The 27,123-nt window shown below is 51.0% G+C and overlaps 1 protein-coding gene across 1 annotated transcript; it reads left to right on the forward strand.

Moving 5' to 3' along the window:
• The first annotated feature begins 3,654 nt into the window (after positions 1 to 3,654).
• STEEP1 (STING1 ER exit protein 1) lies at positions 3,655 to 22,268 on the forward strand. Its single transcript, XM_075573577.1, has 7 exons — positions 3,655 to 3,896; positions 12,497 to 12,614; positions 14,719 to 14,760; positions 16,683 to 16,821; positions 18,763 to 18,852; positions 19,276 to 19,368; positions 21,762 to 22,268. Exons 1-7 carry the CDS (start codon positions 3,773 to 3,775, stop codon positions 21,822 to 21,824), a joined length of 669 nt encoding a protein of 222 aa, XP_075429692.1. The 5' UTR covers positions 3,655 to 3,772; the 3' UTR covers positions 21,825 to 22,268.
• Positions 22,269 to 27,123: the final 4,855 nt, after the last annotated feature.

The following is a 27,123-nucleotide window of genomic DNA, read 5'->3' on the forward strand; positions in this document are numbered from 1 at the left end:
GGGATTTATTGAAAAACCGTGATTTAATTTACAGCGGAGATTTGTGTATTAAAATGTAAAACGGTTTTAAGTGTATTTGTGTATCTCCGGTTTCCCAGGTCGTAGCAGGTCGCAAATTGGACCATAGGGTGTCCCAGTTCCGGCATTGAGAACTGGGAAGTTTGGACCTGCTGGACCCAAAGGAACCGGATATTTTAATATGTTCATGTTTTATCCAACATACTGTATTCCGAGATATGGGTAAAACTCAGAGGAAATTCCTTTGCATACCAGGGTAGCATATGGCCAGAAAGGCGACCCAATGTCTAGGACCTGAGTATAATAAAAAACAATAGGTAGCGCTAATGAAAATAAATAAAATAAAAGAAATATAAATTGGCCACGTGTAGCTGCCTAGATACGTCTCTGACCCCTGGTCAGACAAGAGTATGTCACTGGAATAGTATCAATGGCGCTAAACACAATCTACAATAAATGATCGTATAAATATCGTAATGATTGTATAAATATACAAAAATAGGACCTGAGTATGTTTCAAAGGATTTTGTCACCTCCACTGTTTGCATGAGGGTGGAGACTACTCAAACCAGAGCAGTCTTCAACTGTTCCATTTCACACCTCACAACAAAGGATTTCCTGCCAGGTACTCAGTTTGGTAGACTAGCTGGCATTCCTGATATAGAGGAGGGGTTATAGAAATGGGACCCCAGAGCTCTACTGCGCATATACCAACTAGCCGGGGGGCATGGGTCAAAAAGTGTTCCCACGTTAACCACTGGCTGGAGTTAATTGAAAACCAATCCACGGTACTCAATGTTAAGGATAGGGCACAAAAGGTTTATAAACTGATGTTCACCCTGTATCCTTGTTCTTCATTTTATAATCTGAATGCTACCTGATTGCGAGAGAATTGCTATGCTATATACTTCTCATTCCCCAACCCCAAAGTAAGTGTACTTCTTGTTTGTTACTGTATTATTCGTGTGTTCACCTATCCAAAGGAATAAATATACTTTATTATATCTAAGACTCGTCCCAGTTCAGACCCAGTGATAAATATATATCATCTGTTATATATATATTTATGTGTGACTATACAGCCTGCCATAATCTCACCGTGACAATCACTCATTATAAGGCTCACTGAAGGGCAGTCTTAGTGACGGGAAGGCAGTCTCATTCAATAAAAATCAGTCTTTTTGATTGGTAAACCATCTCACTCTTTGATTGGAAGGCAGTCTCACTCATTGGAAGGCAATCGCACCCTTTAAAAAGCAGTCCCTTTCATTGGGGATCACTACCACACATTAGAAGGCAGTCTCACTCATACGAAAACAATTCCCGTCACTCACTCATTGGAAAACAGTATTACTTATTGGGGGGCAGTCTAACACATTAGAAAGCATTATATGTGATACATAGGAAGTCTCACGCGTTGATTTTAAAGCAGTATCACTCACTGGGAAGCAATATCACTCACTGGGAAGCAATATCACCCATTGGGAAGCAATATCACTGTCACGGTAGCTTATGACAAGATATAATGAACACCAAATATCTGGGTTGAACTGAACGAGGCTTAGATATAATAAAATATAATTTATTCCTTAAATAAGGTGAACACAGCAATATAGTACAATTAACAGGCAAGAAGATAAAACTTACTTAGGGTTGGGGAATGGAGAAGTATCCAATAGCAATTCTCCAGCAGTCCAGTGACATTCAAGATGGAATCAGAAGCACAACTCCAGCAATCCAGTGACATTCAAGATGGTATCAGAAGCACAACTAAAAACTGTAGGGTTGACACAGTTTATATACCTGTGAACCCTATTCTTAACATTGAACACAGCCTATTGGTGAACAATTATCTGTATCCACTCTCTAATGTGGAGACACAGACTAACAGACTAACCCATGCCCTCAGGTAACAATTAGACTGGCAGAGTTTGTTGATTGACTAATACTTAATTCCTAGACATTGGGTAACAATCAAGGCAGTTACTTTTTGATCACCGTGCTTAGGCTACTCAGCCGTCTGCCCTTCATGACTTATTAGCCTAGCAAATGGCGTCTGCATTTTCAAAACAGATCCAAAATAAAATACATATACACTTTAATATCTACACATATTAATAAGTTCCATTCTGGTGGGCTCAGTGGGTCGACCTTTGCCAGTTTTTAATGCCTACAGTGACTCCACATATTGGCCGAATATGAACTCTCTGCGACCTCCAGAACTGGAGATACAGAAATGCACGTTAAAACATTAAAATACATGCTTATAATGAAACATGGGAACAGGGGAACATACATTTTCAAGGTACAACAAGGTGCAAGTGAAAAGAAAATAAAGTGCGCAGCTAACTAATTAAGTGACGTGATAATAGGTGTTAAAAAACATAACCTTAAACGGAGCGTCTGCAGCTGCGATGGAGGGGGGGCTCAGAAACCCCCTAGACTAGCAGATAAAGACAAAAAAGACACAGCGCACAACGCTCATAGTGCATAAAACAATATAATAAAGGTACAATTAATTAGGGTAAGTAATGTGCGTACATCAATAAAGATAAATAAATGCAGTTAGGGATAATGTTACCCAACGCCTCAGGAAACCGGAAGGAGTATCCTCTCAAGGGTTATGGCGCTGGTGTCTCGGATACAGGATCCTATTGGTAAGTAGGTAAGTAGATCGCCTCTAAAAAAGTTCTTTTCCCCCAAGAGCACGAGTCCAAAGCTGCTGCTGCCACTTGCAGTCCTTTGCCCTCTGGCAAAGGACTGCAAGTGGCAGCAGCAGCTTTGGACTCGTGCTCTTGGGGGAAAAGAACTTTTTTAGAGGCGATCTACTTACCTACTTACCAATAGGATCCTGTATCCGAGACACCAGCGCCATAACCCTTGAGAGGATACTCCTTCCGGTTTCCTGAGGCGTTGGGTAACATTATCCCTAACTGCATTTATTTATCTTTATTGATGTACGCACATTACTTACCCTAATTAATTGTACCTTTATTATATTGTTTTATGCACTATGAGCGTTGTGCGCTGTGTCTTTTTTGTCTTTAACAACAAGGTGCAAACCTCATCCCTGGACCGCAGTTCAGTTAACCCCTTGTCTCTCTGGTGAGGTCAGGGGATGGCCATATGGGGTGCAACCCCTTTAATACCGGGCCACCCCCTTTCTCCCTCTACAATCAATGGGAAGCAATATCACCCATTGGGAAGCAATATCACTCACTGGGAAGCAATATCACTCACTGGGAAGCAATATCACTCACTGGGAAGCAATATCACTCACTGGGAAGCAATATCACCCATTGGGAAGCCAATATCACCAATTGGCAGGCAATCCCACCTGCTTAGACTGGATCTTAATAGTTGGAGGAAGTCTCCCTCATTTGAAACTAATGTGGAACTCACTAATTTAAAGTGAGTCTATAACATTGGCCAATAACGCCCTAAGCTCGGCTGAAGCCTCCTCCCTGCAGCGTGCCCCCTGTGCCTCCCTGCAGCGTGCCCCCTGCGCCTCCCTGCCACCTCCATCCTGTACCAGCCTGTGTGTACAGAGGGGGGCGCGCGCCACCCCTACGTCATTATCCAGCGACGAATGTGAAAACCCTCTATCTCGCCAGTGGCAGGCCAGGTCGCGCGGTGGTGACGTACTCCCGTTGCCAGGAAGCGGCAGAGCCGGGGCGCGCGGCGGTGACGTGCACCCGTTGCCAGGAAGCGGCAGAGCCGGGGCGCGCGGCGGTGACGTACTCCCGTTGCCAAGATGCCGAAGGTGGTGTCGCGCTCCGTGGTGTGCTCGGACACGCGGGACCGGGAGGAGTATGATGACGGCGAGAAGCCGCTGCACGTGTATTACTGCCTCTGCGGTCACATGCTGCTGGTGCTGGGTGAGTGCGGCCCGGGGGAGGAGCCGGGGCCTCGAGTACATGTGGAAGCGGTGGGGCCTGTGTGGGGGGTGTCTCACCCGGGGCCTGTGGGGTGGGGGGTGTCTCACCGGGGGCGTGTCTCACCGGGGGCGTGGGGCTTCTCACCGGTCGCGTGGGGCCTGTGCGGGGGGCGTGGAGGTGTCACCGGGCGTGTGCCTATCCGCGGCACAGAGGGGGTTCAGGGAGCATACCTGCTTTCTGCGGTCTCTGTATATAGGAAACAAGCTATCTCCCTCTGCTTATACCGGGATATCTCCCTCTGCTTATACCAAGCTATCTCCCTCTGCTTATACCGGGATGTCTCCCTCTGCTTATACTGGGATATCTCCCTCTGCTTACACCGAGATATCTCCCTCTGCTTATACCGGGATATCTCCCTCTGCTTATACCGAGCTATCTCCCTCTGCTTATACCGGGCTATCTCCCTCTGCTTATACCGAGATATCTCCCTCTGCTTATACCGAGCTATCTCCCTCTGCTTACACCGAGCTATCTCCCTCTGCTTACACCGAGCTATCTCCCTCTGCTTACACCGAGCTATCTCCCTCTGCTTACACCGAGCTATCTCCCTCTGCTTATACCGGGATATCTCCCTCTGCTTATACCGAGCTATCTCCCTCTGCTTATACCGAGCTATCTCCCTCTGCTTTACCGAGCTATCTCCCTCTGCTTATACCGAGCTATCTCCCTCTGCTTATACCGAGCTATCTCCCTCTGCTTATACCGAGCTATCTCCCTCTGCTTATACCGAGCTATCTCCCTCTGCTTATACCGAGCTATCTCCCTCTGCTTATACCGAGCTATCTCCCTCTGCTTATACCGAGCTATCTCCCTCTGCTTATACCGAGCTATCTCCCTCTGCTTATACCGAGCTATCTCCCTCTGCTTATACCGAGCTATCTCCCTCTGCCTATACCGAGCTATCTCCCTCTGCCTATACCGAGCTATCTCCCTCTGCTTATACCGAGCTATCTCCCTCTGCTTATACCGAGCTATCTCCCTCTGCTTATACCGAGCTATCTCCCTCTGCTTATACCGAGCTATCTCCCTCTGCCTATACCGAGCTATCTCCCTCTGCCTATACCGAGCTATCGCCCTCTGCCTATACCGAGCTATCGCCCTCTGCCTATACCGAGCTATCGCCCTCTGCCTATACCGCGATATACGCACGCTGTGGGCACACCTACAGGAGGTATAGGCATATTGGTAAGCGCACGCATCACAGGAAAAGCTGCATCTTATCCAGACTCATGGATAAATACATCTATATCTTCCTGACTCCCTCGGGAGGTTACATCGGTGTAGTTGTATGTTTAACCTCGGCAGAGATTTGCTGTGTTTCAGGGGCTGGCTGTGGTCGGCTGGGCGATGGAAAGGATGGGCGCCAGGAGTTTCTATAGCACAACTTCGTCAGTCTTTATTCATGTCGCCAGGATTGGGACTCTGCAGTTAGTTACCTTTTAGATTGACATACCGGTAGTTGTACTTTATTTCATTTATACCGCTATCGTTCTTGACCAACTTCTTCCCAAAGTGCCCACTCTTAACACTGATGGGAGGTGCATTCACTTGTTACTGTCCTGATTTCATCTTGTGGACCGGACCCTCATGTCACTTTAGGGGGATATATGGCTGCTGTTAATAAAGGTTAGGTCTGCCATTACCCCTACCTGTCAGTAATACATTGATATTGTATTATATGCTGTGTATATATATATATATATATGTTTTTGCTTGGTTCCAGCACCTCAGGAATCAGGGGTTAATATGTTTAACAGTTAATAGTTGTTGCAAATGTTATGTTGCAGTTCTACCCACCAATCAGGGCCTGGGCATGTAGACAGCACCTTCCTACCCACCAATAAGGGCCTGGGCATGTAGACAGCACCTTCCTACCCACCAATAAGGGCCTGGGCATGTAGACAGCACCTTCCTACCCACCAATCAGGGCCTGGGCATGTAGGCAGCACCTTCCTACCCACCAATCAGGGCCTGGGCATGTAGGCATCACCTTCCTACCCACCAATCAGGGCCTGGGCATGGAGGCAGCACCTTCCTACCCAGCAATCAGGGCCTGGGTATGTAGGCAGCTCCTGGCCCTGAGTGTTGCAATATTATGGTTTAAGTGTATAAAAAGGAGGGGAGGGAGACCCCTTAGCAGACAGGGAGGGAGACCCCTTAGCAGACAGGGAGGGAGACCCCTTAGCAGACAGGGAGGGAGACCCCTTAGCAGACAGGGAGGGAGACCCCTTAGCAGACAGGGAGGGAGACCCCTTAGCAGACAGGGAGGGAGACCCCTTAGCAGACAGGGAGGGAGACCCCTTAGCAGACAGAGCCTGCAGAGAGTTAGAGGTGTTGCTGTGACAGGGAGAAACTGCAGTGTCTAATCCAGTGCTGGTCTCAGGCCTGAAAACCAGTCCTGTAGGCACTGGGCAAAGAGAGAGAACAGGGGAAATCTCTGCAAGTAGGTCCCTGTGACTAGTTAGGCAGGGTATCCCCCAGTGTCCCCAGTTGCGTATGTGTGATGTTTGTGTCTTTTGTATAGTTGTGGATATGTTTTTCCAATAAATGAATTTTATAAACTCCTCGTGTTCTGTCTAGCGATATTGATCCCTGGTATATTAGTCCTGGTCTCCCGTGACACCCCATTTTTAGCAACGTACTGCGCGCCCCTTTTACTACGGACCCCTGCTGAGATCCTGTTCTGCGCACGTTATTATTAATACCAGCCCTGCTCTGGGACTGCCACTTCCTCAGGGGTGATGAATACTGTAGATGAGGATCCGTTTGTAGGACTGATTACCAGACGTTCTGGGTTCTTCTCAGCTTTGCCCACAATGGCATGTCGGCATTCCCACCCTGGAACATGCTTCTCTCTTATGGTCATGCTATAGGATCCTGATTTTATAGAGCAATGTCCCTAACTGAAACACAATAAGAGGGGTGGGGGTCTGTATTGTACTATAACTGCGGTAACATAACCCCTACCTCTACTTCCAGAGACTCTGTTCTTCCTCTCATGCTGGAACCTACCCTCTGACTTTACCTCCCTGCTACTAGCTATCTGTGTTAACACAGGATGGAGCCTGTCATTCACTGCTTACAATTAACTCCTTAACTTATTCTAGTAACCAACACCAGGGCGAGATGTGGGGGCGGGGGGAGATATACATATTCTCATATTTTGGGGGTGCAAAATGGGCAACAGTTTTGTAACCACAGTACCTGGAAGATTATTGGTGAGGCCTTCATCAAGCGGTGGACTGACCAGGGGTGTGTGTGTGTATATAATAGATTTAGTGATAACTTCCTTTATAACCTGCTATCATTTCGCAAATCGGTCCTTGATTTTCAAGCTGCTTTAATTAACGGAAGGTTCCAAGCTTCAGCTAACGGGAGGCGGGCGCCTTGTCACGGGAGGCGGGCAGTAGCGGGCGCCTTGTAACGGGTGGCGAGCGCCTTGTCACGAGAGGCGGGCAGTGGCGGGCGCCTTGTAACGGGAGGCGGGCGCCTTGTAACGGGAGGCGGGCGCCTTGTAACGGGAGGCGGGCAGTGGCGGATGCCTTTAAAATCCGATCATTTTAATGATGTCAGTTTAGCGTGGAATTTGTGAGAAGTACAAGGCTGGCTTTACTCCTCCCCCCCCCCCCCCCCCCCCGGAGGAAACATAAGAGGTAAAGGAAAAATAGGGCAGAAAAGAGAAAAGCCCGTCCTAAGTGTTACAAAGTTTGCAAACAATTCTAGTGATTTAACATGTTTAGGCTTATCTGATAATTATATTAATGGGGTTGTCTGTTTTCTGAGACAATATTGTCCCATCCCCCCCCCCTTCACATCCTGATCACATACTAATTGTAAAATCCTCCAGTGCTGCAGATAATCCTAAATAATTTTTTTAAAGTCCTTTATTACGAAACTCTGATTACAGTTTGCAATCACCCCTACAATCTGCCATCTTTAGGGTCTCCCAACGTAAGCCGTTATAGGTCCAGTGATGGGTGTTACTGGGCTTCATGCAGTGTCGTTATAGGTCCAGTGATGGGTATTACTGGGCTTCATGCAGTGCCGTTATAGGTCCAGTGATGGGTGTTACTGGGCTTCATGCAGTGTCGTTATAGGTCCAGTGATGGGTGTTACTGGGCTTCATGCAGTGTCGTTATAGGTCCAGTGATGGGTATTACTGGGCTTCATGCAGTGCCATTATAGGTCCAGCAATGGGTGTTACTGGGCTTCATGCAGTGCCGTTATAGGTCCAGTGATGGGTGTTACTGGGCTTCATGCAGTGTCGTTATAGGTCCAGTGATGGGTGTTACTGGGCTTCATGCAGTGCCGTTATAGGTCCAGTGATGGGTGTTACTGGGCTTCATGCAGTGTCGTTATAGGGCAGGTCCAGTGATTGGTGTTACTGGGCTTCATGCAGTACCGTTATAGGGCAGGTCCAGTGATGGGTGTTACTGGGCTTCATGCAGTGTCGTTATAGGGCAGGTCCAGTGATGGGTGTTACTGGGCTTCATGCAGTGTCGTTATAGGTCCAGTGATGGGTGTTACTGGGCTTCATGCAGTGTCGTTATAGGGCAGGTCCAGTGATTGGTGTTACTGGGCTTCATGCAGTACCGTTATAGGGCAGGTCCAGTGATGGGTGTTACTGGGCTTCATGCAGTGTCGTTATAGGTCCAGTGATGGGTGTTACTGGGCTTCATGCAGTGCCGTTATAGGGCAGGTCCAGTGATGGGTGTTACTGGGCTTCATGCAGTGTCGTTATAGGTCCAGTGATGGGTGTTACTGGGCTTCATGCAGTGCCGTTATAGGGCAGGTCCAGTGATGGGTGTTACTGGGCTTCATGCAGTGTCGTTATAGGTCCAGTGATGGGTGTTACTGGGCTTCATGCAGTGTCGTTATAGGGCAGGTCCAGTGATTGGTGTTACTGGGCTTCATGCAGTACCGTTATAGGTCCAGTGATGGGTGTTACTGGGCTTCATGCAGTACCGTTATAGGTCCAGTGATGGGTGTTACTGGGCTTCATGCAGTGCCGTTATAGGTCCAGCGATGGTGTCATGATAGAGAGGATTTGGCCCAGGATTAAAGGGGTTACACCCCCATTTGGCCACCCTCTACTCTCATCAGGGAAGCAAGGGGTTAACTGGACTGGGGTCCGGTAATGTGTTTTTGCCTTGCTTCAGCCATCCAACTGTTTATTCCCCTGTATAAATGTATTGTTTCTGGGCCAGTGTCTGCACCACACACACTGGGGCTTAAGGGGTTAATGAGCTGCAGTTTAGGAAAATACATGAGGATGCGTGGTGTCTTTTCAGAAATATCTGGGCTTCAAAAGGCTTGATTGAAGTTGGGTGTGAAAAGGTACAGAGGCGGTTTGGTGTATGTTAACACATATTGCTGGTAGAGACAGCTAGACCCAGGCTGGGGCATTGGGTGTGAAATATAGCACCGGTGACAAATGTTCACTACACACGAGTCCCTGCTTCAAAGGATTTCTTGATTGGGGCCAGGGGTGCGGTTACCCAAGGAGATCTCAGAATGAGTGACCTTATTAAATATAAGAATATTATGAGATGTCCTCGGCTGAACATGCTAAGAGTTACATATGTGTAACCGGGGGACCGAGCCGCAAATAATGATTACAGACTCATGATGTTTAGCCGGAACTAAGAGCCAGATATTAATATCTCTCTTAATTTTAGCACTACACGGTAATATTTAGTCTCATTGGGAGCGTCATGCGTGCCGTAATGTATTAATATGTCTTGCGTGCCAGTAAGTATCACTGAACTGAAGTTATAAAGTTATTTAGATAGGAAAAGCAGTTTTTAAACGTCCTTGGGTGGGAGGAGTTTTACTCTGAGGAAAACTGTCAACCTCACCGCTAATTTATGAGAGGGGCTGGGTTTAGGTTGTGTTCAATGGGAAATAATTGTATAAGAACCAGGCTCAGCCTATGGCTATGGTCCTTCATGTCTTGATGATTATGAAGATTGCTGTATGAACTGCCAGTCCAGATACGACTGTTTCATCATTTCCATCTTAAGTCAGTGTCCATATTTTGTCTGTTTTTTGTATATCTCGTGTGTTCACCTTTTTCAAGGAATAAATTATATTTTATCATATCTAAGTCTCGTTCAGTTCAACCCAGTTATATTTGGTGGTGTATTATTCATAGCCTGTCACAAAGCTCCCGTCACAGATGGGTGTTACTGGGCTTCATGCAGTGCCGTTATAGGGCAGGTCCAGCGATGCGTGTTACTGGGTTACATGCAGTGCCATTATAGGCCAGCGATGGGTGTTACTGGGCTTCATGCAGTGCCGTTATAGGGCAGGTCCAGTGATGGGTGTTACTGGGCTTCATGCAGTGCCGTTATAGGGCAGGTCCAGTGATGGGTGTTACTGGGCTTCATGCAGTGCCGTTATAGGGCAGGTCCAGTAATGGGTGTTACTGGGCTTCATGCAGTGCCGTTATAGGGCAGGTCCAGTAATGGGTGTTACTGGGCTTCATGCAGTGCTGTTATAGGGCAGGTCCAGTGATGGGGGTTACTGGGCTTCATGCAGTGCCGTTATAGGGCAGGTCCAGCGATGGGTGTTACTGGGCTTCATGCAGTTGCGTTATAGGGCAGGTCCAGTGATGGGTGTTACTGGGCTTCATGCAGTTGCGTTATAGGGCAGGTCCAGTGATGGGTGTTACTGGGCTTCATGCAGTGTCGTTATAGGGCAGGTCCAGTAGTGGGGGTTACTGGGCTTCATGCAGTGCCGTTATAGGGCAGGTCCAGTGATGGGTGTTACTGGGCTTCATGCAGTGCCGTTATAGAGCAGGTCCAGTGATGGGTGTTACTGGGCTTCATGCAGTGCCGTTATAGGGCAGGTCCAGTGATGGGTGTTACTGGGCTTCATGCAGTGTCGTTATAGGTCCAGCGATGGGTGTTACTGGGCTTCATGCAGTGCCGTTATAGGGCAGGTCCAGTGATGGGTGTTACTGGGCTTCATGCAGTGCCGTTATAGGTCCAGTGATGGGTGTTACTGGGCTTCATGCAGTTTGGGCTTCAGCTGTAAGATGAAATTGGGCAGACTAGATGTGCTTCCTTTCTGCCTTCAGTCTGTTTCTATGCTGAGAAGCTGATAACCGGGAGCTCATATTACAAATGATAGACACGTCTCCCATTCCTTGGTTCGTTTGCTCGCCGCTGACTGAATATATAAAATAGTTATATATTTTTCCAATTGCCACAGCCACTCCATATTAATTATTCGTTCTCTAAAGTTTCAGGCTTGTTAATGTAAAGTAATCGCTATTCACAATTGATAATGCCCATTGTACCTTAGTGAATAGTCCCCCCCATGATCGAAGACGCGGCCATTTTAAATGTCCGAAACATATAGATACGGCTTTCTTTTGCTTGCAGTATAAGAATCATTAGACATGTAATCGTTATACAACTGCCTAATCAATAATCTAGTTTATGTATTTATCACTAGTTTATTAAGCTGGCTAATAATTGTGCCATCAGTTGAGGTAATCTTTCTGTTTCTATAGAAGCTCAGCACTTATTCCTTTTTTCTTCTCTATAAGAGAAGCTACTTTTATTCTGCAGTGTGCACAGAGAATGGGATATAGGTGCAACATCAAATGCATCTCTGCTGTTCCTAGTGCAAGGAGTTGACGTATAGAACGTAACATGGCAGTCCTGAACACTTACAGATTCTGCGTGTTTATACTATTGCATGTAATATTAGTATTTCGATCTGATTATATGGGTTTTCTTAGTATGTATTAATCATTACTTTTATTCCAGTCAGAAATCTGTAATGTAAGCATCTGCAGGACACTAACTCCTCTGCCTATAGCATTACCACTGTTTGATAACACACCATGGTGTGTGTGTGTGTGTTCCTGCCCATGCTGAGAGCCACGTAAATAATGAGACTGGATATTGTGCGTCGTCGCAGCCACTTCAGACGCACTCTTAGTCCTTCCTCTGAGAATACATTTATTTTTTAAAATGAGGGTTGCAGAATCGGTTCTGTTTCATGGTAAATTGAAGTCCGCTGAACTCCCCTCAGCTGTTTGGGCTGCATCAACGGAGCACTGAAGACCTAATTGGATTTTGGTTCCTCTCTGTAGCAAGAGTCCGCATCCTGCTGGGCGGCGGTAATTATTTACCTTGTGAGCGGGAGCAGAGGGGCACTGATAATGGAACTGCTTTAATCCCGATTTTTCTCAGAGACCTTCAGCTGCTAATAACTGAAATGCCATTGCTGCCATAGTCTGTAAGTGTGTACAGGAGAAATGAACTGTTTGGAAGAAATTGTGTTTATTTAGCTCACATTGCATGCCCCTGTGGCATTCACATAGGTAAAAATGCAGTTCATGTGCCAATAGATAATGTTACACCCAAACGCACACAAACTGTGAGTTGTGTAGTTTAGGGGAAATTTCCATTGAACAGTATCTTTATTGCTATGAACGCAAAGTGTGTGTGTGTGTGTGTGTGTGTGTGTGTGTCACGCTCGGAGGAGAGACGTTTTAAGTTCCCTTTCTATCCTTTTTCTCGCAGACTGTCAGTTGGAGAAACTTCCCATGAGGCCGCAGGACAGAGCGAGAGTCATTGATGCGGCTAAACATGCTCATAAGTTCTGTAACACGGAGGAGGAAGAGGCTGTTTATTTGCGCAGGTGACTCCCTTGGGTCTCGGGCTTGGACCGCGGCCTCCCACTGGAAACCTTGGTTATACGGTCGGCAGAGATGCTGTCATTTCTTACATGCACTCTGCTTTGTATTTCTTTTATCTATGGTGTTTGTGCTTAAAATATGGCGTGTGTTCCTTCAGGTGGAGGAGCAGTGATCTTACGGATTTGTTGATTTAAAGAGGAGCTAAAAGTGCTAAATATCTTCAATCTTTGATTTCCTGTGGCTTGTTAAGACGTTGTGAAGTGTTCTTGGCATGTGTTTTGCAGGGAAGGGGTTGTGTAGGGTGCTGTTTAAGTCCATATTCTGCATTACACTGAAATAGATGACTGGTCCGTCCAGTGCTGCTCACCATTTATTGTCTTGAGATTTTCTTCAGCATATCAATAACCGTGATTGATTGATTGCACTAGATGTTTTCAATTCCTTTATTAGCTGTATGGCTCTGGCATTGATTAACATGGGGTATATATTGTAGTTAATGTCTCATGTTTATCCCCTCTTTCACACCTATTTATTTCTCTGTTGTATTTTTTTCTTCTCCCCTTTCTCTGTATTCCTTAAACTTACTGTTTTTTGTCAAACTGCTCTCTTCTGTTTTCTATCTCGTTCTTGCTCCTTTGCACTTTCTCTCCCCTTTCTGTCTCTCCTCCTCTTTCTCTCATCTTCTCTCTCTCTCCCCCCCTCTCCTGTGCGGTACTCTCTGCCAGCTTACTGTGCCTGTATTTCTGCTCATCGCTGGGGATACGTCTGAATGAGCAGTGTGCTAATTTCTATTAGTTGCAGTAGGGGGAATAATTAAGATGCTTTGCCGTGGCGATGTCTGGTAACCCGTCACTCATTTATCATCTGATTGGACTTGATTGCTAGAGCCAATTCCCTCTCCGCTCCTAATGAGCGCTAATCAGCAGGACTCTAGAATCCGAAGAAAACTTCCTCCTGAGTCCGAAAGAGCGGTAAAGTGGGGGAAAACAAAACATTTCTTTCAATGTTCTGCTCAATTTACATAACTTTATATTTACTGTGAATAAAGTGAATGGATCTTGTACAAATCAAGAAAAGAGGGTTTGTATTTCCTGCGTTGGTTTCTGCAGAAAGTGTATTTATTTCATCCTGGGCAGCGTAGGTGCAAGGCTCCCCTCTGCTTTACCTAGCCGTTACTTGCATAGTACTGTACATAGTACTTCTTTGTTCCCACACTCTTGCATCATAATCCCATCTCTCATTGTGAACTAATAGTGTCCTGTTTTTAGAGACCGTGTGGATGATAGGAATGTGTGGGATATCTTCTTCTTTCAAACACAGCCGTGAATAGAAAATGTCTCGGAATAATAATTGGGACTTGCGCACTCTATAAAATGGCCGCCATTGGGATATTTGCCGCGACTGCTTTGTAGCTTGGGCCTGGTCACTGTGTATCTTGGGGAGTGATGTTTCAGCCTAAGGCTGCGCTCATAGTGCCGGCAACGGTCACAGGAAAATCAAATGGAGATGACTTCCAGCGATCGCGACCAATCTATCGCGTCGCGATTACTATAAGCGCACGCGACGGCGGCAATGCATTTGTTTTGCTGCGACGTCGCCGGCACTTTAAGCGCAGCCTTACTCTGAGGTTCTAACCCAGCCCCGAATCCTGAAGATGGAACAATGGGGAGCGCTGGGGGTAATGCTGGAAAAGAGGGTGTTATGGTAATGTAGAGGGGAGGTGTTAATACTGCGGTGGGCGCATTGCAGTCGGTGGGCGCATTGCAGTCGGTGCCCGCACATTGCAGTCGGTGCCCGCACATTGCAGTCGGTGCCCGCACATTGCAGTCGGTGCCCGCACATTGCAGTCGGTGCCCGCACATTGCAGTCGGTGCCCGCACATTGCAGTCGGTGCCCGCACATTGCAGTCGGTGCCCGCACATTGCAGTCGGTGCCCGCACATTGCAGTCGGTGCCCGCACATTGCAGTCGGTGCCCGCACATTGCAGTCGGTGCGCGCATTGCAGTCGGTGGGCGCATTGCAGTCGGTGGGCACATTGGAATAGCTGGGGTAGTCTGTTCCAGCTTCACTGTGATCTTTAATCCAATGCACCTTGTTTTCTTTCAGACCGGATGGCATTGAGCGGCAGTACAGGAAGAAGTGCAGCAAGTAAGCACTTAATACTATATCCCCTGTAATGCACTAAGCAAGGACAGCGACTCCTGTGTGTGCTCAGTGCAGTGGCAGCCAGATGTGCTTCTTATCAGGAATATAGTAAACCTGTCAGTGCCAGAAATACTTTCCAATTACATTTGCAAGGTATTTACGCCTCCCCCTGTGAGGCAGAGAAATGATATTAACCAATTGCATGGAAACCTCAAATATTTATGTTACTCCCCTTGTGTGAAGTCCCTGAGCGGCGGCCCCCCTGTTCCCTTTCCCGCCTCTGGGCCTCTGGCGTACGGGTGCAGAGATGAGCTTCTGCTGTGGGGTTAAACCTGGTGATATATTGGGGTTAGGACATCACACCGGCATTCCTGCCCTTTAATTACCCAAACTGTAATCTTTACGTTGGATGTTGTCGGCCTAGTCGGTTATTAGTCGGTTATTAGTCGGTTATTAGTCGGCATTATTTGTGCTATCCCGCATGGCTCAGATCAGGGGCAGCCAGCAGAGCGGCCTGTATGGATATCTCGGCTACATTGCGATGCTTCTCTGACTATTATATCAAATAACCAATCTGCTATCAAATCAGATTTTCTGTTTATAAATGAAAACCACAAATATGTCAGAATTAGGGTTCTGGTGACCTTCAGGTTCTACGACAGATGGACGTAGTCGCATTTCCTCCCCCTGTCTGATCGGAGTATTAGTTAGAGGAGGTTATTCTGTAAGTAAGGAAAAGAGAGCAGTAACTCCATAAAGGTCCGGTTTCTGGGATTAACTCGGCATCTTTTAAACATTTTCTTTTCCAAAGAAACACAGTACACTTTAATGCTTCTTAAAGCTTCCTGGCTGTGCAGACGTGATGGGTACATGCTCTATTTCAGGTTCTCAACTCCAGTCCTCAAGGGCCCCTCCCCCCCCCCCCCAACAGGTCGGGGTTTGAGGATATCCCTGTTTCAGCACAGGTTGCTCAATCAGTGGCTCGGTCTGTGCCTAAGCAGGGATATCCTGTGGTCCTGACCTGTTGGGGGGGGTCTTGGACTGGAGTTGAGCACTCCTGATATAAGGGACACCTGCTTCCATTCGGCTGCTTCCATTCGGCGCAGGAACACGTTGCATTCCTGACATTTCTATCACCCTTTGTGCTGCAGTAAAAAGGCAGAGAGGTCCTGCAGAGGAAAGGGATAACTCTGTGTATAAGGGACTGGTACGTGCAGCCAATGTACTTCACGGATCTCTTATAGAGGAAAAGCAAACGGTTTAGTAGCCGAGTGCAGTTTCCATAGCAAATTGTGCACGTGATCAGACTGGCCAGAGAGCGAGAGTCAAGAAACCCTGATGGTGTCGGTATAATCTTTCTGTAACCGGTATCTAGAGTGGTGAATGTGCAAAAATCCTGTGTGGGTGCTAATGGGTAGATAGTTTGTGTAATACGATCATTATTCTCTGCATAAAGACTAATCGCCTGCCTCGGAGTGAAAGCCCCACTCCCACTCAATTACAAAATGTGTTTTCTTTTATTTCCCCCTCTTGTCCTCACCACAAACCGGCATTGTCCATTTCGGAATGGGCTTCCTGCGAAGGCCCTCGGTGTTTGCAGCTATGAGGGGGGAGGGTGTCCCAGTTGAAGCTATTTTGTGATTTGAGGCCTTGTATACTTGAGATCAGAACTGGACCGCGCTGTAATTGCGCTGTGTGGTATGTCCTAACATGGCCGTATACGCAGGACCTCCCATACAACGTAGGAGGTTTCAGAAGACGGAGACACACACAACTAGTGAATCTTGTAAGGATATAATCAGGCAAAAGGAATTTGACCCAAATTCGCCTACCTGATTGTGACTTATCTGGGCTCTCCTTGTACGCGTCGCTTCCCTCTCCACCCCCCGGAGATCAGCTCATCACTAGTCCATCTCTCTTTGCAGGTGCAGTCTCCTAGTCTTCTACCAACACCATCAGAAAAATGCCCCAGCCACGTTCATAGTCAACGGAGCCCTGGTCAAGTTCGGTCAGGGCTTTGGAAAAACCAACATCTACACTCAAAAACCAGACCCGCCCAAGAAGGTACAAATACAATCCCGCAGGGGGTATCCTGGGCATAACGCTTAGATGGCAAAGAACAACTAAACACTAAATTGGAAAAGCATCAGGCTTCTACCAGTGCGCGAACTGCGCTGAAGCCGACGCGTAGAAAATGCTTTGTCCCTCTAGCGGGCGGGGAGCATCTTTGCTGCAAAAAGGGTATATACCAGGACTCCAACTGGCAGGCCAAATGTGGCCCTTGGACTCTGCGCCTACTAATTCCAAGCCAGCTGATTAGGCCAAGTGCAGTTTATCACATTGAAGGTCATGTAAATATATGTGGTACAGATGTTATGCTTTCCTATTGTGGAAATAATCATTTTAAAGTCTTTAAATGTGTCTACAATGACATCACAATAAGCCTGTGGCCCCTCTACTCCTTCATTTTCTGATTGGGCCCTTTTGGAGAAGTGTCTGTCCGGGTGTGTGTGTCTGTCCGGGTGTGTGTGTCTGTCCGGGTGTGTGTGTCTGTCCGGGTGTGTGTGTCTGTCCGGGTGTGTGTGTCTGTCCGGGTGTGTCTGTCTGTCCGTCCGGGTGTGTCTGTCTGTCCGTCCGGGTGTGTCTGTCTGTCCGTCCGGGTGTGTCTGTCTGTCCGTCCGGGTGTGTCTGTCTGTCCGTCCGGGTGTGTCTGTCTGTCCGTCCGGGTGTGTCTGTCTGTCTGTCTGTCCGTCCGGGTGTGTCTGTCTGTCTGTCCGTCCGGGTGTGTCTGTCTGTCCGTCCGGGTGTGTGTCTGTCTGTCTGTCTGTCCGTCCGGGTGTGTCTGTCTGTCTGTCCGTCCGGGTGTGTCTGTCTGTCTGTCTGTCCGGGTGTGTCTCTGTCCGTCCGGGTGTGTCTGTCTGTCTGTCCGGGTGTGTCTGTCTGTCTGTCCGTCCGGGTGTGTCTGTCTGTCTGTCCGTCCGGGTGTGTCTGTCTGTCTGTCCGTCCGGGTGTGTCTGTCTGTCCGTCCGGGTGTGTCTGTCTGTCTGTCCGTCCGGGTGTGTCTGTCTGTCTGTCCGTCCGGGTGTGTCTGTCTGTCTGTCCGTCCGGGTGTGTCTGTCTGTCTGTCCGTCCGGGTGTGTCTGTCTGTCTGTCTGTCCGTCCGTGTCTGTCTGTCCGTCCGGGTGTGTCTGTCTGTCCGTCCGGGTGTATCTGTCTGTCCGTCCGGGTGTGTCTGTCTGTCCGTCCGGGTGTGTCTGTCTGTCCGTCCGGGTGTGTCTGTCTGTCCGTCCGGGTGTGTCTGTCTGTCCGTCCGGGTGTGTCTGTCTGTCCGTCCGGGTGTGTCTGTCCGTGTGTCCGGGTGTGTCTGTCCGTGTGTCCGGGTCTGTCTGTCTGTGTGTGTGTGTGTGTGTGTGTGTGTGTCTGGGTGGGTGTGTGTGTGTGTCTGGGTGTGTGTGTCTCTCTGTCCCTCTGTCCGTGTGTGTGTGTGTGTGTGTACATACACGTACGTGTACCCACACACCCCCAGGTCTATGTGCAGGGTAAGACTTTCGGAGAGCCTGAACCTGTGAGGTTTATTCCCAGTTACTTCCCACTGGGCCCTCAGGGCTGCGATAAAAGCGAGATGGTATCTCCGGTCAGCACGGCGGGCGGAGCCGCGGAGGGGCGCACCATGAGGCGGGAGTCTGTGCACGCACTGAGGCTGGGACTGAACACAGGAACAAGCTCTTAGGAAAGTACCTGCCAATAGGAAACACATCACATGTATCCAAATACCAGAGAGGCTGCTGCTTACATCGGGCAGGTGTCCAAATGTGATGGTATATAGTGACACTGAGCATGACTGCTCCGCAGAAGGTCACAGTCTGATGGTCACTCCCCTGCAGCTACAAACATAACTTATTTGCAGGTGTCAGTAAAGCAGGGGTTAATCACAGCCCTGTCTATCGATCAGTCTCCGGTCTCTGCAGCGATGAAGGGGTTAATCGGGGCTATCTTTACTTCTAGGTGATGATGACCAAGCGCACAAAGGATATGGGCAAGTTCAGCTCTGTCACCGTGTCCACCATCGATGAAGAAGAGGAGGAAATAGAAGCGGTGAGTGGATCAGTGTACCAGGGAGCGGCGGCTGTATCGGGGGAGGGTCCCTTCTGTCTGTCACCTGCAGTGGCACGGACTGATTCAGTGGCCTCTGGGTCCCTTCTGTCTGTCACCTGCAGTGGGGTGGGGGGGACTTATTCAGTGGCCTCTGGGTCCCTTCTGTCTGTCACCTGCAGTGGGGTGGGGGGGACTGATTCAGTGGCCTCTGGGTCCCTTCTGTCTGTCATTGCCACCAACCGTTTAAACAGAACGCTTTTGGTTCTAGGTGTCTAGTCACTAAGCTTTGGTTGCTAACCCCTTATTGTAATGAATATTGGATTACTATAATAGTGTTTGCCATGTCCATGCTGGGTGGGCAGGCCGCCTTAGTGTTACTGTTTCACAATGCGCTGACGGGTTTTCCTGCTTGGTGTCGCTCAGAGGGAGGTGGCAGATTCGTACGCCCAGAACGCCAAAGTGATCGAGAAGCAGCTGGAGAGGAAGGGTATGAGCAAGAGGCGACTGCAGGAGCTGGTGAGTACCCGTCATTTACTCGCTGGCCTGAACCACTCCCTCATACAAAGGGAATGAGGCAACATGAGGGTACTTAGCTGCCGCTGCTCTGTTTCAAAAGGAGTCCAAGGGTCCCCATGGTTGTATAGGTGAGCAGAGACACAAGCACACGGACGTAAGCAAAAGGCTTTAATGTGCCAAAAATAGACCCACGTTTTGGCAGTGTCACACTGCCTATGTCAGGGTGCGAGCTGAGAGCCCTGCACAGTGTCACACTGCCTGTGTCAGGGTGCGAGCTGAGAGCCCAGCACAGTGTCACACTGCCTGTGTCAGGGTGCGAGCTGAGAGCCCAGCACAGTGTCACACTGCCTTTGTCAGGGTGCGAGCTGAGAGCCCTGCACAGTGTCACACTGCCTTTGTCAGGGTGCGAGCTGAGAGCCCAGCACAGTGTCACACTGCCTGTGTCAGGGTGCAAGCTGAGAGCCCTGCACAGTGTCACACTGCCTGTGTCAGGGTGCGAGCTGAGAGCCCTGCACAGTGTCACACTGCCTTTGTCAGGGTGCGAGCTGAGAGCCCAGCACAGTGTCACACTGCCTTTGTCAGGGTGCGAGCTGAGAGCCCTGCACAGTGTCACACTGCCTTTGTCAGGGTGCGAGCTGAGAGCCCAGCACAGTGTCACACTGCCTGTGTCAGGGTGCAAGCTGAGAGCCCTGCACAGTGTCACACTGCCTGTGTCAGGGTGCGAGCTGAGAGCCCAGCACAGTGTCACACTGCCTTTGTCAGGGTGCGAGCTGAGAGCCCTGCACAGTGTCACACTGCCTTTGTCAGGGTGCGAGCTGAGAGCCCAGCACAGTGTCACGCTGCCTTTGTCATGGTGCGAGCTGAGAGCCCTGCACAGTGTCACACTGCCTGTGTCAGGGTGCGAGCTGAGAGCCCTGCACAGTGTCACACTGCCTTTGTCAGGGTGCGAGCTGAGAGCCCAGCACAGTGTCACACTGCCTGTGTCAGGGTGCGAGCTGAGGGCCCTGCACAGTGTCACGCTGCCTTTGTCAGGGTGCGAGCTGAGAGCCCTGCACAGTGTCACACTGCCTGTGTCAGGGTGCGAGCTGAGAGCCCTGCAGTGTCACACTGCCTTTGTCAGGGTGCGAGCTGAGAGCCCTGCACAGTGTCACACTGCCTGTGTCAGGGTGCGAGCTGAGAGCCCTGCACAGTGTCACACTGCCTTTGTCAGGGTGCGAGCTGAGAGCCCAGCACAGTGTCACACTGCCTGTGTCAGGGTGCAAGCTGAGGGCCCTGCACAGTGTCACACTGCCTGTGTCAGGATGCAAGCTGAGGGCCCTGCACAGTGTCACGCTGCCTTTGTCAGGGTGCGAGCTGAGAGCCCAGCACAGTGTCACACTGCCTTTGTCAGGGTGCGAGCTGAGAGCCCAGCACAGTGTCACACTGCCTGTGTCAGGGTGCGAGCTGAGAGCCCTGCACAGTGTCACACTGCCTGTGTCAGGGTGCAAGCTGAGAGCCCTGCACAGTGTCACACTGCCTGTGTCAGGGTGCGAGCTGAGAGCCCTGCACAGTGTCACACTGCCTGTGTCAGGGTGCGAGCTGAGAGCCCTGCACAGTGTCACACTGCCTGTGTCAGGGTGCAAGCTGAGAGCCCTGCACAGTGTCACACTGCCTGTGTCAGGGTGCGAGCTGAGAGCCCAGCACAGTGTCACACTGCCTGTGTCAGGGTGCAAGCTGAGAGCCCAGCACAGTGTCACACTGCCTTTGTCAGGGTGCGAGCTGAGAGCCCTGCACAGTGTAAGATACTACGGGTTCCCAAGCTAATCCACATACGCGGGAATCTTCTGCTCAGGTGGAGTAGTCGCTGAATAGGTTAGGAACCTCTGCCCTAAAAGGTTACTCGACACCATGGTGCTTGCTCCGACAGTGTTACAAAGTGAGCGTGCTGCCGTATACTATATATGGGATCTATAACGTATACAGACCTCTCTGCTGGTCATCCTTAAAGATTATATAGCAGCTGATGGATATTGGATGCATTGAACAGCCTCCCAGCCGATGTGACTGGGGCAGATACTGAATTATAAGGGTATCCTGCAAGGTTAGGAGCCTGGGAATACAAGCTTGTGATCCGCGAACTTCTGGTTATATAGGAAGCGGGGGTTCTCCGATTTTAGTCTTTTGAAGCCAGGGGGTCCCAGTTCAGATCCCAGTGTCGGCTATTTAAGACCTTGGACAAATCCCGTTCTCTCCGTGTGCTTCCTGCACCAGCATTAGATTGTAAACCTGTACAGGAGCGGGAATGTGCCTGAAGCCGGTGCAAGGAAACCATGTGATTATCACTTATTGATAAGTAGCAGACGATGCCCTGCGGGTGGCAGTCCCTGTGTTTATATTGTGTTCTTCTCCGCCAGGCTGAGCTCGAAGCAAAGAAAGCCAAGATGAAGGGCACGCTGATTGACAACCAGTTCAAATAGAAGCGACGTCCGGTTGTGAGACTGCGGAGGGTTTTAGGATAACTTGCCAGGCATGATGTGTGCTGTGACATGTGTGACTTTCTAACACGTCGTCACGGCATGCCTGTGCACACTAGTGACATGCCTTCCAGGTGGCATGTCCCCAACACAGAGGGCTCTCAATCCTGTGTATAAGGACCAGGCAATTCTTCGTGGAGAGAACCAGTACAAAGAAAATATCTTGTGATCCTCCTGTGTTTTTTTTAATATGGCGCAGAATTAAATCTCTCGTCGTTCCTGCTCCGATATCCCGCGTTTAGCAGCTTCTTGTCCTGTTCTGACACATTGTATTTATGAGGAGACTTGGCCGGCCATGCATCAGTTATACAGAGATACTTAATGCCAACACTATGCTGACGTTAACGACTTTTTAAAATGACTGAATACAAGTATTTTCTTGATTAATCAGGACATTGCTTTATTGCCAGGGAGGGGGTGTAACTGCTGAGGAGGGGTGTGTGGAGGCTGCCAGGGAGGGGATGTAACTGCTGGGGAGGGATATGTGGAGGCTGCCAGGGAGGGGATGTAACTGCTGGGGAGGGATATGTGGAGGCTGCCAGGGAGGGGATGTGACTGCTGAGGGGTGTGTGGAGGCTGCCAGGGAGGGGATGTAACTGCTGAGGAGGGATGTAACTGCTGAGGAGGAGTGTGTGGGAGCTGCCAGGGAGGGGATGTAACTGCTGAGGGGTGTGTGGAGGCTGCCAGGGAGGGGATGTAACTGCTGAGGGGTGTGTGGAGGCTGCCAGGGAGGGGGTGTAACTGCTGAGGAGGGATGTAACTGCTGAGGAGGAGTGTGTGGGGGCTGCCAGGGAGGGGATGTAACTGCTAAGGAGGAGTGTGTGGGGGCTGCCAGGGAGGGGATGTAACTGCTAAGGAGGACTGTGTGGGGGCTGCCAGGGAGGGGATGTAACTGCTGAGGAGGAGTGTGTGGGGGCTGCCAGGGAGGGGATGTAACTGCTGAGGAGGAGTGTGTGGGGGCTGCCAGGGAGGGGATGTAACTGCTGAGGAGGGATGTAACTGCTGAGGAGGAGTGTGTGGGGGCTGCCAGGGAGGGGATGTAACTGCTAATGAGGAGTGTGTGGGGGCTGCCAGGGAGGGGATGTAACTGCTAAGGAGGACTGTGTGGGGGCTGCCAGGGAGGGGATGTAACTGCTAAGGAGGAGTGTGTGGGGGCTGCCAGGGAGGGGATGTAACTGCTGAGGAGGAGTGTGTGGGGGCTGCCAGGGAGGGGATGTGACTGCTGAGGGATGTGTGGAGGCTGCCAGGGAGGGGATGTAACTGCTGAGGGGTGTGTGGAGGCTGCCAGGGAGGGGGTGTAACTGCTGAGGAGGGATGTAACTGCTGAGGAGTGTGTGGGGGCTGCCAGGGAGGGGATGTAACTGCTAAGGAGGAGTGTGTGGGGGCTGCCAGGGAGGGGATGTAACTGCTAAGGAGGACTGTGTGGGGGCTGCCAGGGAGGGGATGTAACTGCTAAGGAGGAGTGTGTGGGGGCTGCCAGGGAGGGGATGTAACTGCTGAGGAGGAGTGTGTGGGGGCTGCCAGGGAGGGGATGTAACTGCTGAGGAGGAGTGTGTGGGGGCTGCCAGGGAGGGGATGTAACTGCTGAGGAGGGATGTAACTGCTGAGGAGGAGTGTGTGGGGGCTGCCAGGGAGGGGATGTAACTGCTAAGGAGGAGTGTGTGGGGGCTGCCAGGGAGGGGATGTAACTGCTAAGGAGGACTGTGTGGGGGCTGCCAGGGAGGGGATGTAACTGCTGAGGAGGAGTGTGTGGGGGCTGCCAGGGAGGGGATGTAACTGCTGAGGAGGAGTGTGTGGGGGCTGCCAGGGAGGGGATGTAACTGCTGAGGCGGGATGTCTGTGTTTTTTTCCCTACATATTCCAGTCACTTCCTGTGCTGCTTTCAGACCTAAATGTGTAAAGTTGTTTTAATTATTTAGCCATAAAACAAACGAGTGTTGCACGGCCGATTGCTTTCACTTTACTGCTGCTAAGTGTATCTGGTCTCTGAACACGGGGGTGGAGGGCGGCGTTGCGATGCACAGTAAGCCCCTGTGACAGTGGAGGGCGGCTTTGCGATGCACAGTAAGCCCCTGTGACAGTGGAGGGTGGCTTTGCGATGCACAGTAAGCCCCTGTGACAGTGGAGGGTGGCTTTGCGATGCACAGTAAGCCCCTGTGACAGTGGAGGGCGGCGTTGCGATGCACAGTAAGCCCCTGTGACGGTGGAGGGCGGCTTTGCGATGCACAGTAAGCCCGTGTGACAGTGGAGGGCGGCTTTGCGATGCACAGTAAGCCCATGTGACAGTGGAGGGCGGCTTTGCGATGCACAGTAAGCCCCTGTGACGGTGGAGGGCGGCGTTGCGATGCACAGTAAGCCACTGTGACGGTGGAGGGCGGCTTTGCGATGCACAGTAAGCCCCTGTGATAGTGGAGGGCGGCGTTGCGATGCACAGTAAGCCCCTGTGACGGTGGAGGGCGGCTTTGCGATGCACAGTAAGCCCGTGTGACAGTGGAGGGTGGCGGTGCGATGCACAGTAAGCCCCTGTGATAGTGGAGGGCAGCTTTGCGATGCACAGTAAGCCCGTGTGACAGTGGAGGGCGGGCGGCTTTGCGATGCATAGTAAGCCCCTGTGACAGTGGAGGGTGGCTTTGCGATGCACAGTAAGCCCCTGTGATAGTGGAGGGCAGCTTTGTGATGCACAGTAAGCCCCTGTGACAGCGGGGAGGTGGGTGGCTTTGCGATGCACAGTAAGCCCATGTGACAGTGGAGGGCGGGTGGCTTTGCGATGCACAGTAAGCCCCTGTGACAGTGGAGGGCGGGCGGCTTTGCGATGCATAGTAAGCCCCTGTGACAGCGGGGAGGTGGGTGGCTTTGCGATGCACAGTAAGCCCATGTGACAGTGGAGGGTGGCTTTGCGATGCATAGTAAGCCCGTGTGACAGTGGAGGGCGGCTTTGCGATGCATAGTAAGCCCCTGTGACAGTGGAGGGCGGCTTTGCGATGCATAGTAAGCCCGTGTGACAGTGGAGGGCGGCTTTGTGATGCATAGTAAGCCCCTGTGACAGTGGAGGGCGGCTTTGCGATGCATAGTAAGCCCGTGTGACAGTGGAGGGCGGGCGGCTTTGCGATGCATAGTAAGCCCGTGTGACAGTGGAGGGCGGGCGGCTTTGCGATGCACAGTAAGCCCCTGTGACAGTGGAGGGCGGGCGGCTTTGCGATGCACAGTAAGCCCCTGTGACATTGGAGGGCGGCTTTGCGATGCATAGTAAGCCCGTGTGACAGTGGAGGGCGGGCGGCTTTGCGATGCATAGTAAGCCCGTGTGACAGTGGAGGGCGGGCGGCTTTGCGATGCACAGTAAGCCCGTGTGACTGGAGGGTGGCGGTGCGATGCACAGTAAGCCCCTGTGATAGTGGAGGGCGGCTTTGCGATGCACAGTAAGCCCCTGTGACAGTGGAGGGCGGGCGGCTTTGCGATGCACAGTAAGCCCCTGTGACAGTGGAGGGCGGCTTTGCGATGCACAGTAAGCCCCTGTGACAGTGGAGGGCGGCTTTGCGATGCATAGTAAGCCCTGTGACAGTGGAGGGCGGCTTTGCGATGCACAGTAAGCCCCTGTGACAGTGGAGGGCGGGCGGCTTTGCGATGCATAGTAAGCCCCTGTGACAGTGGAGGGCGGCTTTGCGATGCATAGTAAGCCCGTGTGACAGTGGGAGGGCGGCTTTGCGATGCATAGTAAGCCCCTGTGACAGTGGAGGGCGGCTTTGCGATGCATAGTAAGCCCGTGTGACAGTGGAGGGCGGCTTTGCGATGCATAGTAAGCCCCTGTGACAGTGGAGGGCGGGCGGCTTTGCGATGCATAGTAAGCCCGTGTGACAGTGGAGGGCGGCTTTGCGATGCACAGTAAGCCCCTGTGACAGTGGAGGGCGGGCGGCTTTGCGATGCACAGTAAGCCCGTGTGACAGTGGAGGGCGGCTTTGCGATGCACAGTAAGCCCCTGTGACAGTGGAGGGCGGCTTTGCGATGCACAGTAAGCCCCTGTGACAGTGGAGGGCGGGCGGCTTTGCGATGCACAGTAAGCTCCTGTGACAGTGGGAGGGCGGCTTTGCGATGCACAGTAAGCCCCTGTGACAGTGGAGGGCGGCTTTGCGATACATAGTAAGCCCCTGTGACAGTGGAGGGCGGCTTTGCGATGCATAGGAAGCCCGTGTGACAGTGGAGGGCGGGCGGCTTTGCGATGCACAGTAAGCCAGTGTGACAGTGGAGGGCGGCTTTGTGATGCATAGTAAGCCCCTGTGACAGTGGAGGGCGGCTTTGCGATGCACAGTAAGCCCGTGTGACAGTGGAGGGCGGGCGGCTTTGCGATGCACAGTAAGCCCGTGTGACAGTGGAGGGCGGGCGGCTTTGCGATGCACAGTAAGCCCCTGTGACAGTGGAGGGCGGGCGGCTTTGCGATGCACAGTAAGCCCCTGTGACAGTGGAGGGCGGCTTTGCGATGCACAGTAAGCCCCTGTGACAGTGGAGGGCGGCTTTGCGATGCATAGTAAGCCCTGTGACAGTGGAGGGCGGCTTTGCGATGCACAGTAAGCCCCTGTGACAGTGGAGGGCGGGCGGCTTTGCGATGCACAGTAAGCCCGTGTGACAGTGGAGGGCGGCTTTGCGATGCATAGTAAGCCCCTGTGACAGTGGAGGGCGGCTTTGCGATGCACAGTAAGCCCGTGTGACAGTGGAGGGCGGCTTTGCGATGCATAGTAAGCCCGTGTGACAGTGGAGGGCGGCTTTGCGATGCATAGTAAGCCCGTGTGACAGTGGAGGGCGGCTTTGCGATGCACAGTAAGCCCCTGTGACAGTGGAGGGCGGCTTTGCGATGCATAGTAAGCCCCTGTGACAGTGGAGGGTGGCTTTGCGATGCACAGTAAGCCCCTGTGACAGTGGAGGGTGGCTTTGCGATGCACAGTAAGCTCCTGTGACAGTGGAGGGCGGCTTTGCGATGCACAGTAAGCCCCTGTGACAGTGGAGGGCGGCTTTGCGATACATAGTAAGCCCCTGTGACAGTGGAGGGCGGGCGGCTTTGCGATGCACAGTAAGCCCCTGTGACAGTGGAGGGCGGCTTTGCGATGCATAGTAAGCCCCTGTGACAGTGGAGGGCGGCTTTGCGATGCACAGTAAGCCCCTGTGACAGTGGAGGGCGGCTTTGCGATGCACAGTAAGCTCCTGTGACAGTGGGAGGGCGGCTTTGCGATGCACAGTAAGCCCCTGTGACAGT

The sequence above is a fragment of the Ascaphus truei genome, chromosome 16 (genome assembly GCF_040206685.1).
Source record: "Ascaphus truei isolate aAscTru1 chromosome 16, aAscTru1.hap1, whole genome shotgun sequence".
Taxonomy (NCBI): domain Eukaryota; kingdom Metazoa; phylum Chordata; class Amphibia; order Anura; family Ascaphidae; genus Ascaphus; species Ascaphus truei.